This window comes from Hemitrygon akajei, chromosome 20 (genome assembly GCF_048418815.1).
Source record: "Hemitrygon akajei chromosome 20, sHemAka1.3, whole genome shotgun sequence".
In the NCBI taxonomy this organism is placed as follows: Eukaryota; Metazoa; Chordata; class Chondrichthyes; order Myliobatiformes; family Dasyatidae; genus Hemitrygon; species Hemitrygon akajei.
This window is the reverse complement of record NC_133143.1, coordinates 12,400,179-12,417,000: the sequence shown is the minus strand read 5'-3', so window position 1 is coordinate 12,417,000 and position 16,822 is coordinate 12,400,179. Positions and strand designations below refer to the sequence as shown.

General features: G+C 39.8%; 1 protein-coding gene across 4 annotated transcripts in view; it reads right to left on the bottom strand.

Annotated features, from left to right (window-relative positions):
* The window catches only part of lztfl1 (leucine zipper transcription factor-like 1), a 94,373-nt gene extending 77,945 nt beyond the window's left edge, over positions 1–16,428 (bottom strand). For 3 of the 4 annotated variants that reach the window (XM_073023863.1, XM_073023865.1, XM_073023866.1), the window contains exons 1-2: positions 16,293–16,428; positions 967–1,091 (exon numbers count right to left, since the gene is read on the bottom strand). In XM_073023863.1, coding sequence (XP_072879964.1) covers positions 967–1,091; positions 16,293–16,295 — 128 coding nt within the window. In that variant the 5' untranslated portion in view covers positions 16,296–16,428. Of the gene's footprint in view, positions 1–966; positions 1,092–15,922; positions 16,038–16,292 lie in introns of those variants that run through there. The other variant, XM_073023864.1, reaches the window with a different exon arrangement.
* Between the last annotated feature and the right edge of the window lie 394 nt (positions 16,429–16,822).

Below are 16,822 nucleotides of genomic sequence, written 5' to 3'. Positions count from 1 at the left end.
AGCAAATTTTGTCTAATATGAACTGCAAGAATTGGATTGTCCACTTACTCTTTCATATTCTTTCAAGGTATACTTCACACTAGTAAACATGCCTGGTTTGCATTGTTCTGACACTTCTGCCCGACCCAATTCATAACCTCGCACTTCTTAGCCTTAAGTAGTTCTGCGCTAAACATTCCTTCTGACTCCTCACTTGAGGTGTGTTGATGCTGGAAATGCTATGAGAGGTTAGATAGTAAACTAGATGCTAACACTAGGAGTATCAGAATTGGTCAGAATTCTCAGCATTCAATGTTTGCTGCTTAAAACAAATGATCACTTCTCCATTCCTACACACCCATTTCTGCAGAATCTTCAGAAATAATTAAATGTATTGAGATCTAGGAAATGGAATGATCCCAGACCTGAAAAGCCACTGCCACTTTACATTTTGTTTATAATGTATTTACAATATTTGACTGAAACCGATTACGTAGAGATATGGTGATAAATAATCCACGGTCAACAGGGAGGCATCACTTAAAAACAAACTCCTGAATACTAGATAATTTAAAAGAAAACAACCCATAATTGTATACCATTTCAAATTTCACACATAAATTTCTTGGAATATTTAAAACTAGCGTAGCAGAATGTCATTTTAGGGCTACATGCTAAATCCCAATATTGTAAAACAAGATAAAAGACTACATTTTATCAGACTAAATTTAATGTAAAGTGGGATAGTGATATTACAAGACCAAAACTAGAAAATAAATATTCCGTTTGCCTGTCAGACATAGCATGAACACTTGACAATATAAACCCATGTTTTATCTATACTGTATATTAATCATTTTTAAAAATTTTACATCTTCAAAGAACAATTACCTTTTACATTAAAACACCCTGGTGACTTATTTACAATTACATACAATATATAATATTCACTCTTTCTTCTCATCATCATTGGATAATTATGCACACCTGCTGTCCTTCAGATCTTGAATGCAAGAATCGACGGTTTTCAATCTCAATGCTCTTTTCGAACGAGCAAAGCGCATGTAGCTGATTACTGCATTCTGATGATGTTCATTTAATCCCAGCTCAGCCTGAGAAATAAAAATATAAACTTAATTTCCTATTTACAGAAAATCAATGGTTAATTATTTTATGCAATGGTATAGAGCATAGGTCGGCAACCCGCGGCTCTTTCATCTCTGTGCTGCGGCTCCCTGTGGCTTTGGAAAATAAATGATGAGTATTTAATTAAAATGTATTTTATGTTAGTTTGTTAGTTTTTGAAATGTAATTCTAAATTTGAAGATTATGGTGATCTTGTACAATCTAAATAAAACGTGTTTTTTGTCGCTATTAATATACGTCACCACTGCCAATGCCTGAAACCCACCAGTGCGCGATTTCTTTAATTTTTCGATCCAAGGTAGGCTAACTATGGAGAATTCTAAAAAAAGAAAAGTGACTGAAGAAAACAGAATGTTTAATGATACGTGGGCAGATTCATTTGCTTTCACTGCTGACGAGACTGGTTTACCGGTATGCTTAATATGCAATGAGAAACTAGCAAACAACAAAAAGTCAAATGTCGCAAGACATTTCCAGAATAAAAACGCAGCCTTTGCTCAAAAATATCCGGATGGAGATGAGAGAAAAAAAGCCGTTTCGGAACTGATGCAGAAGGTTGATCTGAGCAAAAATCATTTCAAGAAGTGGATGAAGTCTGGAAAATCAACTACATATGCTAGTTTTGTTGCCGCTCAGGAAATAGTCAGGCACGGGAAGCAGTTTACAGATGGTGAATATATAAAAGAATCTTTCATTAAGATTTCAGAACATCTATTCACGGACTTTAAAAACAAGAGTGAAATTGTGCAGAAAATCAGGGATATGCCCCTCTCTGCACAGACTGTCAAAGACAGAACCATAAAAATGGCAGAAGACATCACAAGACAGCAAATTAAAGACATCAATTCAGCTGTGGCCTACTCGATTGCCTGTGACGAGTCTAAAGACAAAGGTGATATTGAACAAATAGCGCTGTTCTGCCGGTATGTAAACTCTGCCGGGCCACAGGAAGAAATGATTGAGTTGATACCTCTAAAAGGCCAAACATGGGGGGAGGACATCTGTGAGGCTGTCTTGAATTGTTTAAGAGCCAAAGGAATAAAGACCACCCACCTGGTGTCAGTAGCTACTGATGGGGCACCAAGTATGACAGGAGCGCACAAGGGGTTTGTGGCTTTACTGCAGAAGTCGCTGGACAGAAAGCTGCTGACTTTTCACTGCATCTTGCACCAAGAGGCACTGTGCGCTCAAACATTTCCTCCGGAATGCACAGAAGTAATGGATGTTGTCATTCACATTGTCAATAAAATAATGGCAAAAAGTTTAAATCACCATCAATTCCGTTTGTTACTGGACGAGCTGGAAAGCGCATATTCTGATCTCCTGCTGCACAACAAAGTCCGGTGGCTGTCCGGAGGGGAGGTGCTGAAACGCTTTGTCGCGTGTCTGGAAGAAGTGAAAACTTTCCTGGGCAGCAAAGGGCTCACCTTTCCTGAGCTGGAACAACCAGAGTGGCTGGAAAAGCTACACTTCATGGTAGACATGACAGTGCACCTGAACACGCTGAACACAGCTCTTCAGGGGAAAGGACGCACAGCCCTGCACATGTTGGAGGATGTTTTGGCATTCGAGCGCAAGTTGACGGTGCTTGCCAGAGATTTACAGAAAGGCACATTGTCTCACTTCCCCAATTTGAGAGAGTTCAAACAAGCTCACGACATGATAAATTCGGAGTATTTACATTCTGCAATCATCACAATGCAAACATCGTTTGGGAAACGCTTCTGTGAGTTCAGAGAGGAAAAAAAACACATTATCCTTCCCGGTCACTCCCGTAAGCATCGATCCATCCCTACTGAATACGACTGCATTGGCAGGTGTGAGTCAACCTGATCTTGAGATTGAACTGGCCGACATAGCCGACAAAGACATATGGGTGTCCAAGTTTAGACGCTTGACAGCAGACCTTGAAGATGTTGCCCGTCAGAAGGCCGTTCTTGCTCAGAATCACAAATGGAGTGATATTGAAAACCTCCCCAAACCGGACAAACTTGTGTTCGAAACATGGAATGCTATCCCCAACATTTATGTAAACATTAAAAAGTATGCGCTTGGAGTCCTGTCGATCTTCGGATCCACATATGTATGTGAGCAGGTGTTCTCCAACATGAACTTTATTAAAAACAAACATCGCGCACGCCTCACAGATGACAGCTTGCGATCCTGTGTAAAGATGAAGGTGACGACATACAGCCCTGATGTGCAGACGCTGTGCGCTGAGATCCAGGAGCAGAAATCCCATTAACCAAGTATGATAAATATTTTAATTGCCTATTATTTTACGTATATTCATATTTTTTCATTGTTCAGTGAAATAGTCCTTTTATTTTTCAGGTTGACAGCTGGCTGACGTTATTTTTGGTTTGCTGCTGGTGGATAATTTAAGTTCGGCATTTTTCATAAATACAAGAAGGACTCAAATAGACATTGAGTATTTTACTTAAAAGTAACCTTCAACCCAACGTCTTTTTTTCGGAGTTCAAAATGTTTTTGTTGCATGCAGAAATGTAATTTCGTTTTCTCTGCAGGAGTTAATCGATTTCATAAATGCAACACATTATAGTTTGTTTATACATAGCATAAAGGCAAAAAAAACGTTGTATGCAGTGTTATTTCATTTTAAATGTCAAACGGGTTTTGTGGCTCCCAGTGTTTTATTTTCTGTGGGAAACGGGTCCAAATGGTTCTTTCAGTGGTAAAGGTTGCCAACCCCTGGTATAGAGTGACAGAGTACTACAACACAGGAAAGGCTCTAGTTCATGCTGTTCCAATCATCTCTAGTCCCATTTACCTGCAATGTGACAAACTAAATCAATGACTAACACTATTATACTGAAAAAAAGATTAATTATTTAGGCAGAACAACTCAATATTAGCTATACTGACAAGGGTATAAACTGCATAGTTTAATCCCCTCATAACCACTGGCTTCAGCAGCAAGAGATCACAAACATAGACTCAGTGGACACTTTATTAGATACAAGAGATACCTAATGTACAAGGGATACCTAATAAATTGGCCACTAGAGCCAAGGATTTAGAAACCACTGTTTGTAAATAACTCTGATATCAGTGATGTTCGGAATTAATAGTAAATGCATTGAGTGAAAAATAAAAGAAATTAACTCATTATTTTACTTAATGAAAAAGCACCTTTCTACTGAGGATGAGAAACCCTATTTAAATGAACATGGGCACTACTATGTCGGCAAAAACCTGAGGGGCAAGATACAAAGTCCATCTGGCCCTGCAACTCAGTTAAGACAAAAGAACCTTCCCAGAACACGACTGAGAATCAAGGGTCAAAGCAGAGACCAGAAATGCCAGCATCTGACTTTCAGCCTGAGGCATACTTTGGTGTTGCAGTGGGTGAAAATCCCTGAAGCTTTGACTTGAGCACAGCAATTAGACAGTAGCACACTACAAGATCACCAACCGAACATTAGCCTCCATTGTTTTTCAACTTCTAACAAATGGTTGGCACAGAATCCGTGGGCCAAAGAGGTGAGAAATTACTTTTTTTAAAATGAAAGTATATTAAAGCCATCACATTTTGACAGCAAGCTTTTTTTCTTAGAAATGTACTTGAAACATTTTTCACCCATTCAATGTTGAATTGACCTGACTAACGTGGCTATAAAACAGGAGCAGATGACAATTCTCTTCATGGGAACTAGGCACAGGAAAATCAAATTGAATTGAATCAGCATTAAGCATACTGCAATGCATTTTTTGTGGTCTCAATGAAGTTGGTGGTCAGCATCAGAACAAGGGTCAAAGTGGAGAACAATGAAAGTCATTTGGCCCAATAATATACTAAAGAGGTATAATGTAACATTTGACCAGAAACACCAGTACTTCTATATTAAGATCAATGAGACGTATAATTTCCAGTGGATCAGTAACATTGTTTAATAAAGCATTCAATCACTTCTATCAATACCTATCTGTATTAGTAAAAGCACCACTTTTACTAACACAATATTCTTAATATTTTAAAATATTTTGTAACTACTGAATAATTAATCATTAAAAATAATTAAATAATTAATTTGGTTGAATAATTAAATACTGAATAATCAATCTGCTTGTTTTAATTTCCTTTGATACATAGGAGCTATGTATCTATTTTCTGTCCATTAGAGACTTGTATCTACTTAATGTCTGTTTGTATTTTGTGGCATGTTTATTATGGTAATCTGTCACATGGGTTGGGTCATGGTGAAAGTAAATGAATATTCACGCTTTCTCTTAGTTTAGTCTAGTCCAGTGGAGAGGGGGTGAGCTATGGGAAATCATCATTTTTTTTAAAGTTGATTGCTAACTTTGCTTAGTTATGCTATTCGAAATACTTAGTCAAGATAATTACACTTAGTAATAGCACTAGCTAGATTGCCAATTATGCTATTATACCACTTAGTATCCCTAATATCGCTATTGGACTGCTAATTAGACAGTTATAATCGCTAATTTAACTTCATTAGTTGTTTATAAATTGCTACAAGATTGTTTGTCTTTGCTGGGGTCATAATAAAGAATCAAATATACATATTTTGATTTGGAAATTCGTTATTCGGAAGTGCGTCATAAAATGTTGATTACCCTGGCTTAGTCTCAGTGGTTTTGATTTGTTTTCAAATAACCACTACACTCAGTTTGTGAACTTTAACATCAATATGTTTAATACTTATTTTTTTGCCCACTGTCTCAAACCCTTCTAATTCATTTTAACTATTACTAACTTCTGTTACTTGGTAATAAATTAGTATTATTAGAAAATATCACATCAACACATAATACATTAACTCTCCTCTTGGTGATTCATGGAATCTTAGAAAGGAAAACCACAACAAATCCTTCAGTATATTAATTGTCTACCCTCAAAAAAGTAAGATATTTTATAGCAACACACACAAAATGCTGGAGGAACTCAGCAGGCCAGACAGCATCCATGGAAAAAGAGTGCAGTCAATGTTTCAGGCCAAGACCCTTCATCAGGACTCGTCAAGGTGTTTAAAATTTTGTTTTCTTGTTGCTAAAAGTTTTCAATTCAGTCAGTTTATTATTAATTCTATGTGTTAAAATTTACATGAATAACTTACAGGGCAAGTTCCAAAAGTTCAAGTACAACTACTAGACAAACCAAGGGAACAACAGGTTTTTTTGTCACCTCTACAGGATCCAAATAGCTTTCTCTTCTTTATTACCTTTTAGAAATTTTTACAAACAGGCAAAGTAAGCACACAAATAGATGTTATAGACATCGTTGCTAGGTGACAATGTCTGTTTTGTTGGAGATAATGAAGAGCAATACAAGAAGAAATATTGGCAGAAGAAGCATTGAACAAAGGCTTATTTGATATTGATCTATACCAAGGTTAACTCTGTTGTGACTTTTAGCTGCCATACTATCATGTAGTAGATGCAAGATGATGGCAATTTTGAGCAGGCAGCCAAATTTGTGAGGAATGTTCCACAGTCTTTGATTGACAAAAGTAAAATGTCTTGAGATCAATATAGATCATATGCACTGCTGGTGTTGCTCCGAATATTCCTCTTTGGGGCTGACGTGGTGAAGATCATACCTTTAGTTGGACAGAACCAATAATTCATACCATTAGACCGTAAGACATAGGAGCAGAATTAGGCTAATCAGCCCATCAAGTCTGCTCTGGCATTCCATCATGGCTGATTTATAATCCCTCTCAACCGCAATCTCCTGCCTTCTCTTCATAACCTTTGATGCTCTTACTAATCAACCTCTGCTTTAAATATACCCAATGACTTGGCCTTCACAGCTGTCCGTGGCAATGAATTCCCTAGATTCACTACCCTCTAACTACAAAAATTCCTCCTCATCTGTGTTCTAAAGGGATGTCCCAGTATTTTGAGGCTATGTCCTCTGTTCTTAAGACTCCCCCACTATAGTAAACATCCTCTCCATGCCCACTCTGTCTAGGTCTTTCAATATTTGAAGTTTCATTAAGATCCCCCTCCCATTCTTCTAAACGCTAGCAAGTACAGGCCCTGAGCCACCAAACACTCCCTGTAAACATTAACCCTTTTATTCCCAGAATCATTCTTGTCAACTTCCACTGGACCTTCTCCAATGCCAGCACATTTTTCTTAGTTAAGGGGCCCAAAACTACTCACAAGTGCAATCTAACCAATGCCTTATAAAGTCTTAGCTTGCTTTTATAATCTAGTCCTCTTGAAATGAATGCTAACATTACATTTTCCTCCCTTACCACCAACTCAACTTGCAAGTTAACCTTTAGGGAATCCTGCATGAGAAGTCCCAAGTCTCTTCACGCTGCTGATTTCTTAAGTATCACCAAAGTGCATAACCTTGCACTATATTCCAACTACTATGCCTTTGCCCACTCCAAGTCCTTCTGAAGACTCCCTGATTCCTCAATGCTACCTGCCCCTCCATTTATCTTCATATCATCCACAAACTTGGCCAGAAAGCCATCAATTCCGTCATCCAAATCATTGACATACAACATGAAAATATCAGCAGCAGCTCTTTGGCCACTGTAAGAAGGCAATCAAGGAGGACCACAGTAATATCTGGTCCTGTGGGAAACAGCAGGGAAAGCCCTCTGGAGTTATTGGTATCATATTTGTCTCCTTTCTTGAAACTGTTCATGATTGGAGCATGTTAGAAGTTCCCTGGTATGCCTTCCTCTTCCTGGAGTTGACAGATTATTATAACACTGTGAATGAAGTTCTTGCTTAAGTTTTAGAACCTCAGCAATAATTCCACCTGCTTCAGAAGCCTTGTCGTCTTTTAGTTGTTTATAACTTACAAGGCTAGACAAGACACTGTTCTCTGGGATGTTCAATTCAAGTCAATGATCAAGCTGTGATTATGGAGTTCTTCAAACTGAACATAAGAAACGGAAACAGAACTAGCCTCTCAAATAGTGATGACTTTCAGCAGACTGAAAAGCTTGAGCATGTAGACATTAAGAAAGAGGATGTGCTAGTACTCTTGAAAAGCATCAAGTTGGATAAGTCACTGGGACTGGATGAGATGTACCCTAGACTACTGTGGGAGGCAAGGGAGGAGATTGCTGAGCCTCTGGAGGGTTGCAAATGCTGTTCCTTTATTCAAAAGAGGGAGTAGAGATAGCCCAGGAAATTATAGAAATTACCTCAATGGTTGGTAAGTTGATGGAGAAGATCCTGAGAGGCAGGGATTTATGAATATTTGGAGAGATACAATATGATTAGGAGTAGTCAGCATGGACATATGAGCACTATGTACAACCTTAAATTGTATTAGGGCATGTTTGGCACAAATAGAAAAGGAATTAACTAATTGTAAAATTTTCTCCCACTGCTCTGTGGGTAAAAGACAATGAAGTTCTTTTTCCCATTCCTTCTTAATGTTATCTGATATCCCTGGTTGTATTTTCATGATCATATTATAAATGATAGCTACTAAACCCTTCTGACAAGGATTCAGAGCTAGGATTTTTTCCGTACTATCCATTGGACATAATTTCAGAAAGGACTGTAACATATTATTCAAAAAATTTCTAACTTGTAAGTATCTAAAAAAATTAGTTTTAGGCAAATTATATTTATTGGACAACTAAGGTTGTACATAGGGCTCATATGTCCAAGGACAAACTTTCTCGATTTTATTCTCATGTTAACCCAATCTGCGACAGATGTCATTCTGAAGTCACTTCGTTGACTCACATGTTTTGGTCTTGCCCCGTTTGCAAAATTACTGGAAAGATATATTTGGTATTATTTCAACAGTTTTGAACATCAAATTGCAACCGCATCCTATTGCTGCAATTTTCAGTTTACCAGTGGTGGATAACAGTTGTTTATCCCCCTCAGCCCGGCGGATGATTGCATTTGTTACATTAATGGCTAGAAGATCTATCCTACTGAACTGGAAAGAAATTAATCCTCCAACTACATTTCAGTGGTTTTCTCAAACTATCTCTTGTTTGAGTTTAGAAAAAAATTAGAAATGTCGTTTTTAACCCTTCAGTTAAATTTGAAGAAACTTGGAGACCATTTATTCAACACTTTCGTATGAGCTAAACTGATTTTTCCTAAATCTTATTCTTATCATCTTTAATTATTTGGATAGAGGTGCGGAGTTATTGACACTACTGTGTATATTTAATATAATGCAATGGCCCATGTCGGTTAGGTTTTTTTCTTATTTTTTCCATTTTCTGTAACCACTACAGAACCATACTGTAACCATGGTGGAGGATTACAAATACCTGGGTGAATTGACAATAAACTGGACTGGTCAAAGAACACTCTACAAGAAGGGGCAAAGCCTTTCTGAGGACTGAGGTCCTTTAACATCTGCCGGACGATGCTGAGGATGTTCTACGAGTCTGTGGTGGCCAGTGCTATCATGTTTGCTGTTGTGTGCTGGGGCAGCAGGCTGTGGGTAGCAGACACTGACAGAATCAACAAACTCATTCGTAAGGCCAGTGATGTTGTGGGGGTGGAACTGGACTCTCTGACGGTGGTGTCTGAAAAGAGGATGCTGTCCAAGTTGCATACCATCTTGGACAATGACTCCCATCCACTCCATAATGTACTGGTTAGGCACAGGAGTACATTCAGCCAGAGACTCATTCCACCGAGATGTAACACTGAGCGGCATAGGAAGTCTTTCCTACCTGTGGCCATCTAACTTTACAACTCCTCCCTTGGAGTGTCAGACACACTGAGCCAATAAGCTGGTCCTGGACTTATTTCCACTTGTCATGATTGACTTATTATTTAATTATTTATGGTTTCATATTGCTATATTTCTTTACTATTCTTGGTGCGGCTGTAATGAAACCCAATTTCCCTCGGGATCAATAAAGTATGTCTGTCTATCTATGAGTTTGGGAGGTTATTATATGTGGATTATCAACTGTTTGTATTTGTACTTTAACCTATTAACTATATACTCTCAAGCTCTTTGTACTCGATGTTTTACTTATGCTTGTTTAAAAATTAATAAAAAATTTAAAAAGTAGTCAGCATGGCTTCGTCAAGGGCAGGTCGTGCCTTACGAGCCTAATTGAATTTTTTGAGGATGTGACTAACCACATTGATGAAGGAAGAGCAGTAGATGTAGTGTGTATGGATTTTAGAAAGGCATTTGATAAGGTACCCCATGCAAGGCTTATTGAGAAAGTAAGGAGGCATGGGATCCAAGGGGACATGGCTTTGTGGATTCAGAACTGGCTTGCCCATGGAAGGAAAAGAGTGGTTGTAGACAGGTCATATTCTGCATGGAGGTCAGTCACCAGTGGGGTGCCTCAGGGATCTGTTCTGGAACCCTTACTTTTCATGATTTTTATAATTGACCTGGATGAGGAAGTGGAGAAATGGGTTAGTAAGTTTGTGATGACACAAAGGTTGGAGGTGTTGTGGATAGTATGGAGGGCTGTCAGAGGTTACAGTGGGACATTGATAGGATGCAAAACTGGGCAGAGAAGTGGCAAATGGAGTTCAACCCAGGTAAGTGAGAAGTGGTTCATTTTGGTAGGTCATATATGATCACAGAATATAGTATTAATGGTAAGACTCTTGGCAGTGTGGAGGATCAGAGGGATCTTGGGGTCCGGGTCCGTAGGACGCTCAAAGCAGCTGCGCAGGTTGACTCTGTGGTTAAGAAGGCATACGGTGTATTGGCCTTCATCAATTGTGGAATTGAATTTAGGAGCCGAGAGGTAATGTTGCAGCTATATAGGACCCTGGTCAGCCCACCCATGGAGTACTGTGCTCAGTTCTGGTCACCTCACTACAGGAAGGATGTGGAAGCCATAGAAAGGGTGCAGAGGAGATTTACAAGGATGTTGCCTGGATTGGGGAGCATGCCTTATGAGAATAGGTTGAGTGAACTCGGCCTTTTCTCCTTGGAGTGACAGAGGATGAGAGGCATTGATCGTGTGGATAGTCAGAGGCTTTTTTCCCAGGGCTGAAATGGTTGCCACAAGAGGACACAGGTTTAAGGCGCTGGGGAGTAGGGACAGAGATGTCAGGGGTAAGTTTCTTTACTCAGAGACTGGTGAATTCGTGGAATGGGCTGCCGGCAATGGTGGTGGAGGCGGATACAATAGGGTCCTTTAAGAGACTTTTCGATAGGTACATGGAGCTTAGTAAAATAGAGGGCTATGGGGAAGCCTAGTAATTTTTTAAGGTAGGGACATGTTCGGCACAACTTTGTGGGCCGAAGAGCCTGTATTGTACTGTAGGTTTTCTATGTTTCCATGTGTACTTCACCATTCAAAGGGACCATGTCTGAACTCTTATTTTAGAACTTATTTCAGCAAGTACTGACTGTCTATCCTTGATGAATTCTTCTCCATTTTTGGCTCTCAGTCCGTATGTAGATAGTCTTGGTTTTCTGTCCTCTTCTTTAAATCACGAGTTTTCTGTTGAACTTCAGCCTACAAGAACCAAGAGTACTGTTTCTATTTATCAAAGATGTGGTGAAGTTTTCAATCCAAGAACTTATGTTTGTTGTTATAAAACCCCTGAATCTACTGGTCATTTTCATCAGGCTTTCGTAATGTTTTCTGGTAGATAACCAAGGGTCGCTCCAAAGGTGATAATTATGGTGGACTTTGGGGCAGTCCAGATGTTGAGAATACTTTGAAGCTCCTGGTGCTTGGGGTTTTTCAAGATGCCTGTTAAGTGTTGTCTGAAGAGAGTCATTTAACACTGACTCCTTTGGTACATTGTTGTTGTGTCGGACTGATGGAGATAATGAAGTGGATTAGGTAGTGCTCAGTCCTACAATCATCTGTCCTCATCACAGTAATGTAGACATCCTTGTAGACTCTTGTTTTGACAATAGCATAATGATAAAGATTTCAGTACTAGGAATGTTAACATGAGATCTTGTGATTGTCCCCATACAAAATAAGGTATTAGCTCTGACAAGACATGCTTCCAGAATTTTGTCAAGACGATAATTCTGTTGCTGTTACAATTCTCTATTCCCTCCCTGCAACTATACTTTTCCAGAGATGGATGATTCAATAGAATATATTCAGTCCACTAGCACAGCCTTTGACCTGCTGAGGAAAACAAAGTCAAGTGCTCAGATCCTGCACAGTAGTGACCTCTTTTGTCCTATGTGCCTTGAAGACCTGGATTATCTACAATAGGCACCTCAAAGCACTACAGAGGTACCACCAACACTATCTCCACAAGATCCTCTAAATTCACTAGAAAGATAAGCAAACAATAATCAACAAATTCTCCATAGCCAGCACATCTAGCATTAAAACCCTAATTACATATAGTCACCTTGGATCTGCAGTGTCAACAGTACATGCCCAACCCGACACCAAAAACAGTGTTCCATTAGAAAATTAAAACTTCAGAAGTTACTAAGCCATAGCTAACTAAGGAGGTATAACCACAAACAAGAGAAAATCTGCAGATGCCGGAAATCCAAGCGTTGGAGAGGGTGAGCAACTTTAAATTTTTACCAGGATGTTGCCTGGTTTGGAGAACAAGTCATATGAAGCAAGGTTAGCAGAGCTGGGACTTTTCTCTTTAGAACATAGATGAATGAGAGGGGACTTGATAGAGGTCTACAAGATTATGAGAGGCATAGATAGGGTGGATTGTCAGTACCTGTTTCCCAGGGCACCAATAGCAAACACCAGAGGGCATATGTACAAAATTAAGGGAAGGAAGTTTAGGGGAGACATCAGGGATAAGTGTGTGTTTTTTTTTAAATTACACAGAGGGTTGTGAGGGCCTGGAATGACTTGCCAGGGATGGTGGTGGAGGCTAAAACATTAGGGGTATTTAAGAGCCTCTTAGACAGGCACATGGATGAAAGAAAAATGGAGGGTTATGGGGTAGTGTGGGTTTAGTACTTTTTTTTAAAGGATTATATGGGTCAGCACAACATGGAGGGCTGAAGGGCCTGTACTGTGCTGTAGTGTTCTATGGTTCTATATTCCTTGGTGTTATCATTTCAGAAGATTTGTCCTGGGTGCAGCACAGAAGTGCCATTATGAAAAAAGCACAACAGCACTTCTACTTTCTCAGAACTTTGCAAAGATATGGTACATCATCTAAAACTGACAAACTTCTATATATGTTTAGTAGAGAGTATAATGACTGGTTGCATCATGGTTTAGTATGGAAATACCAATGCCCTTGAATGGGAAAACCTACAAAAATGTAGTGGATATGGCCCAGTCCATGATAGATAAAGCCCTTCCCACCATTGAGCACATCTGCTGTCACAGAAAAGCAGCATCCATCAAAGCTATGCTCTATTCTCGCTGTGGCCATCAGGAGGAAGGTACAAGAGTCTAAGAACCCATCCCACCAGGTTCAGAAATAGGCATAACCCCTCAACCATTAGGCACATGAACCAAAGGGGATAACTTCACACGTCCCATCACTAAACTGTTTCCACAATCTGTAAACTGACTTTAAAGGAAATCATAGAAAAGTACAGCACAAAAACAGGCTTTTGGCCCATCTAGTCTGTGCTGAACCTACCTAGTCCCATCAACCTGCACCTGGACCATAGCCATCCACACCCCTACCATCCATGTACTATTGGAGTATAAATTTTGCTGTGTAACCAAAACTATGTAGTCATTTCGAAACTTGCTATTTGCTATGCATGTATCCAATTCTGTAGAACAAAATCCTAAGAATGTAGAAGACAATGGTGTGTTAATGAAAGGTAGCTAAGAGATGTAGATTATGTAGTCTGAGCTTGCTATTTGCTATGCACGTACCCAATTTAGTAGGAGAATGAAATCTTAAGAATGTAGAAGACGATGGTGTGTTAATGAGAGGTAGCTAAGAGATGTAGATTAGAACATGATTAAGTCAATGGGTAGAAACAATAGTGGCGGATGTACTTGTGATACACAACTATAGACCAATTGGATATGCTAATGCAACTAAACCAGGAGATTGCTATAAAAAATGCTATGTCCAAAGGATCGGTGGGCAATCAGCGACTAGCTCAATGACTGTCTCAGCTTTGATTTGCAAATTAAAGTTTAATACTTCTTGAAGAATCTTCTGCGTCTCCTGGTCATTTGTGGGGCATGAGAAACCACGACAGTACCTATACAAATTTCTCTCAAACATTGAAATTGAGCTTGTATGTATCACTTGCACTGGCAGCTTGTTCCACACTCTCACAACCAACTGAGTGAAGAAGTTTTCTCTGACGTTCTCCTTAAACTTTTCGCCTTTTACCCTTAACCCATGACCTTTGATTGCAGTCCCACCCAAACTCAGTGGGAAAAGTCTGCTTGCACTTACCCTTATATATACACCCCTCATAATTTTGCATACCTCTATCAAATCTCCCCTCAATCTTCTATATTCCAAGGAATAAAGTCCTAACCTGTTCAATCTTTCCTTACATTCAGGTCCTCCAGTCCTGGCAACATCCTTATAAATTTTCTCTGTACTCTTTCAAACTTGTTTACGTCTTTCCTGCAGTTAGGTGACCAAAACTGCACACAATACTCCAAATTAGGCCTCACCAAGGTCTTCAACATAACATTCCATCTCCTGTACTCAATACCTTGGTTTCTGAAGGCCAATGGGCCAAAGGTTATCTTCATGACCCTATCTACTAGTGCCACCACTTCCAATGAATTAGGGACCTGCGTTCTCAGATCCCTTTATTCTCAGCGCCCTGTCGTTCCTGGTTGTTCCTATTGAAGTGCAACACCTCACATTTGTCTCAATATTTATTGCTTTTTTTTCCTCTACTTGTAGAGTTTGTTGTCTTTTGCACATTGGTTACCTGTCCTGTTGGGTGCAGTCCTCCATTGATTCTATTGTGTTTCTTGTATGTACTGCAAATGCCCACAAGGATATTAATCTCAGGACTGTGATGTCATACATGTACTTTGATTTAAAAAGAAACTTACTTTGAACTTTCTTATATTCTGAATAGTACCAGCAGATCACAAGGCAGCAAGTACAATGTCACCATTTAAGAAATAGGAAAGATAATAAACTACACACCAATAATCCTGACAGTTCTTGATGGCAAAATACTGAAATCAATCATTAAAGATATAACAACAGAGTACCTGGAAAATTATATAATCATGAGGCATCTAAGTCAAATAATGAAAAATGTGTAGTTTGGGTGATTTATCCAGGGCCAATAAAGAGAACGAGTGAATATAGTCACGAACAAGAGAAAATCTGAAGATACTGGAAATCCAAGCAGCACACATAAATTCCTGGAGGAACTCGACAGGCCAGGCAGTATCTATGGAAGAATACAGTTGACATTTTAGACTGAGACCCTTCATCAGGACTGGATAAAAGAAGTTGAGTCAGAGTAAGAAAGCCCATTAAAGTTCCTCCAGCATTTTGTGTGTGCTGTATGTTAGTGAATACAGTACATCTTTGTTTTAAGAGACATTTGATAAACACTGCAAAAAGGGCTGTCATGTTGTACAAGGATGAGGGGTTCATAATTTTAGCATGTTAACTCGGTTTTTATCTCTTTTCAGATAGGTCTCCTATGCAATTCCAGTAACTACTGTGTTCTGCATCTGACGGTGCCAGCACTTCTCTGCCCAACATGCTCATTCAGCTTCCTCAATTTGCACTCTACCGGACAGATCAAGTGAGATTAACAAGTATTAATCACCCGGAGAGCATCAGCAGCATTTATGGCACCTGGTTTCTATCATCTTTGTTCGTTCCACTCTTTCGCCCAAGACTTAAACACACCAGTCTCCTTACTTGCCCAATCCAAATGAAAAGTGATGGACCCTGCTTCTCTCACCATGGATGCAGCCTGGTCTTCTCTCCCGCACTTTGTTTATACGGTATCTTCAAGTTTCCTGTATCTGCAGGTTTGTTTTTCCCCAACACACTCCCGGGTCTTTTAAAGAACTAAATCCTATACTGACACTGTTTTCCAATGAATACCAACTCCCGGCAAAAGCGACATTCCACATCTGTGCTACTAATGCGTGCGATGGTGCACGTTGAAGTAAATCACACAGACGGACGTTTGCCAGTCCTCCGAAAAAGCGCAAAACCTAGTTCCTGGGCTTCCGTGGAACGACCGGCCCTTTACAGCAACCCAAGACCCTCGGCACCAGTTCAAGTATACTACGACTGTTTAAAAGCTCTGGTCGCCCCGCGCCTACCATGTCGGATTCGCATATCACGGTCCCCCGACTCCCAGCCTCTCCTCGCCCGCCGTCGGCACTACACAAATGCGGCGCTCAGCCGCCCGAGGCCCGACAGACTCATCACCACGACAACGGCATACGTCAGCCGAGCACGTGAGATCGGTGCCCTCCAATCACGATCCCCCACTCAGAGCCCTGCAGCGGCAAATGGTTGAAAGCACTGAATGATGAAGGATGAGGGGGGGCCTGTATCCTCGCAGTATTGCTCTATGACTCGTATTTTATTTTTGTTTCCGATTCCCAACAACTTCTTTTGCAAACGCTGGGCTGCAAGTTCATACTTATCAGTACTGTAGTTTGGCCCTTCGTTCGCCCAGTCAGAGACGCAAGAGGCTGCAGATGCTGGAATCTGGGATCAGGACTGCTACAGACTTTCGATCTAAAACGTAGATAAATCACTTCCTCCCACAGATAATTTCCCACTCAAGATCAATAAAGTACTTATTATTATGCTATTCGACCAACTGAGATCCTCCAGCAGATTG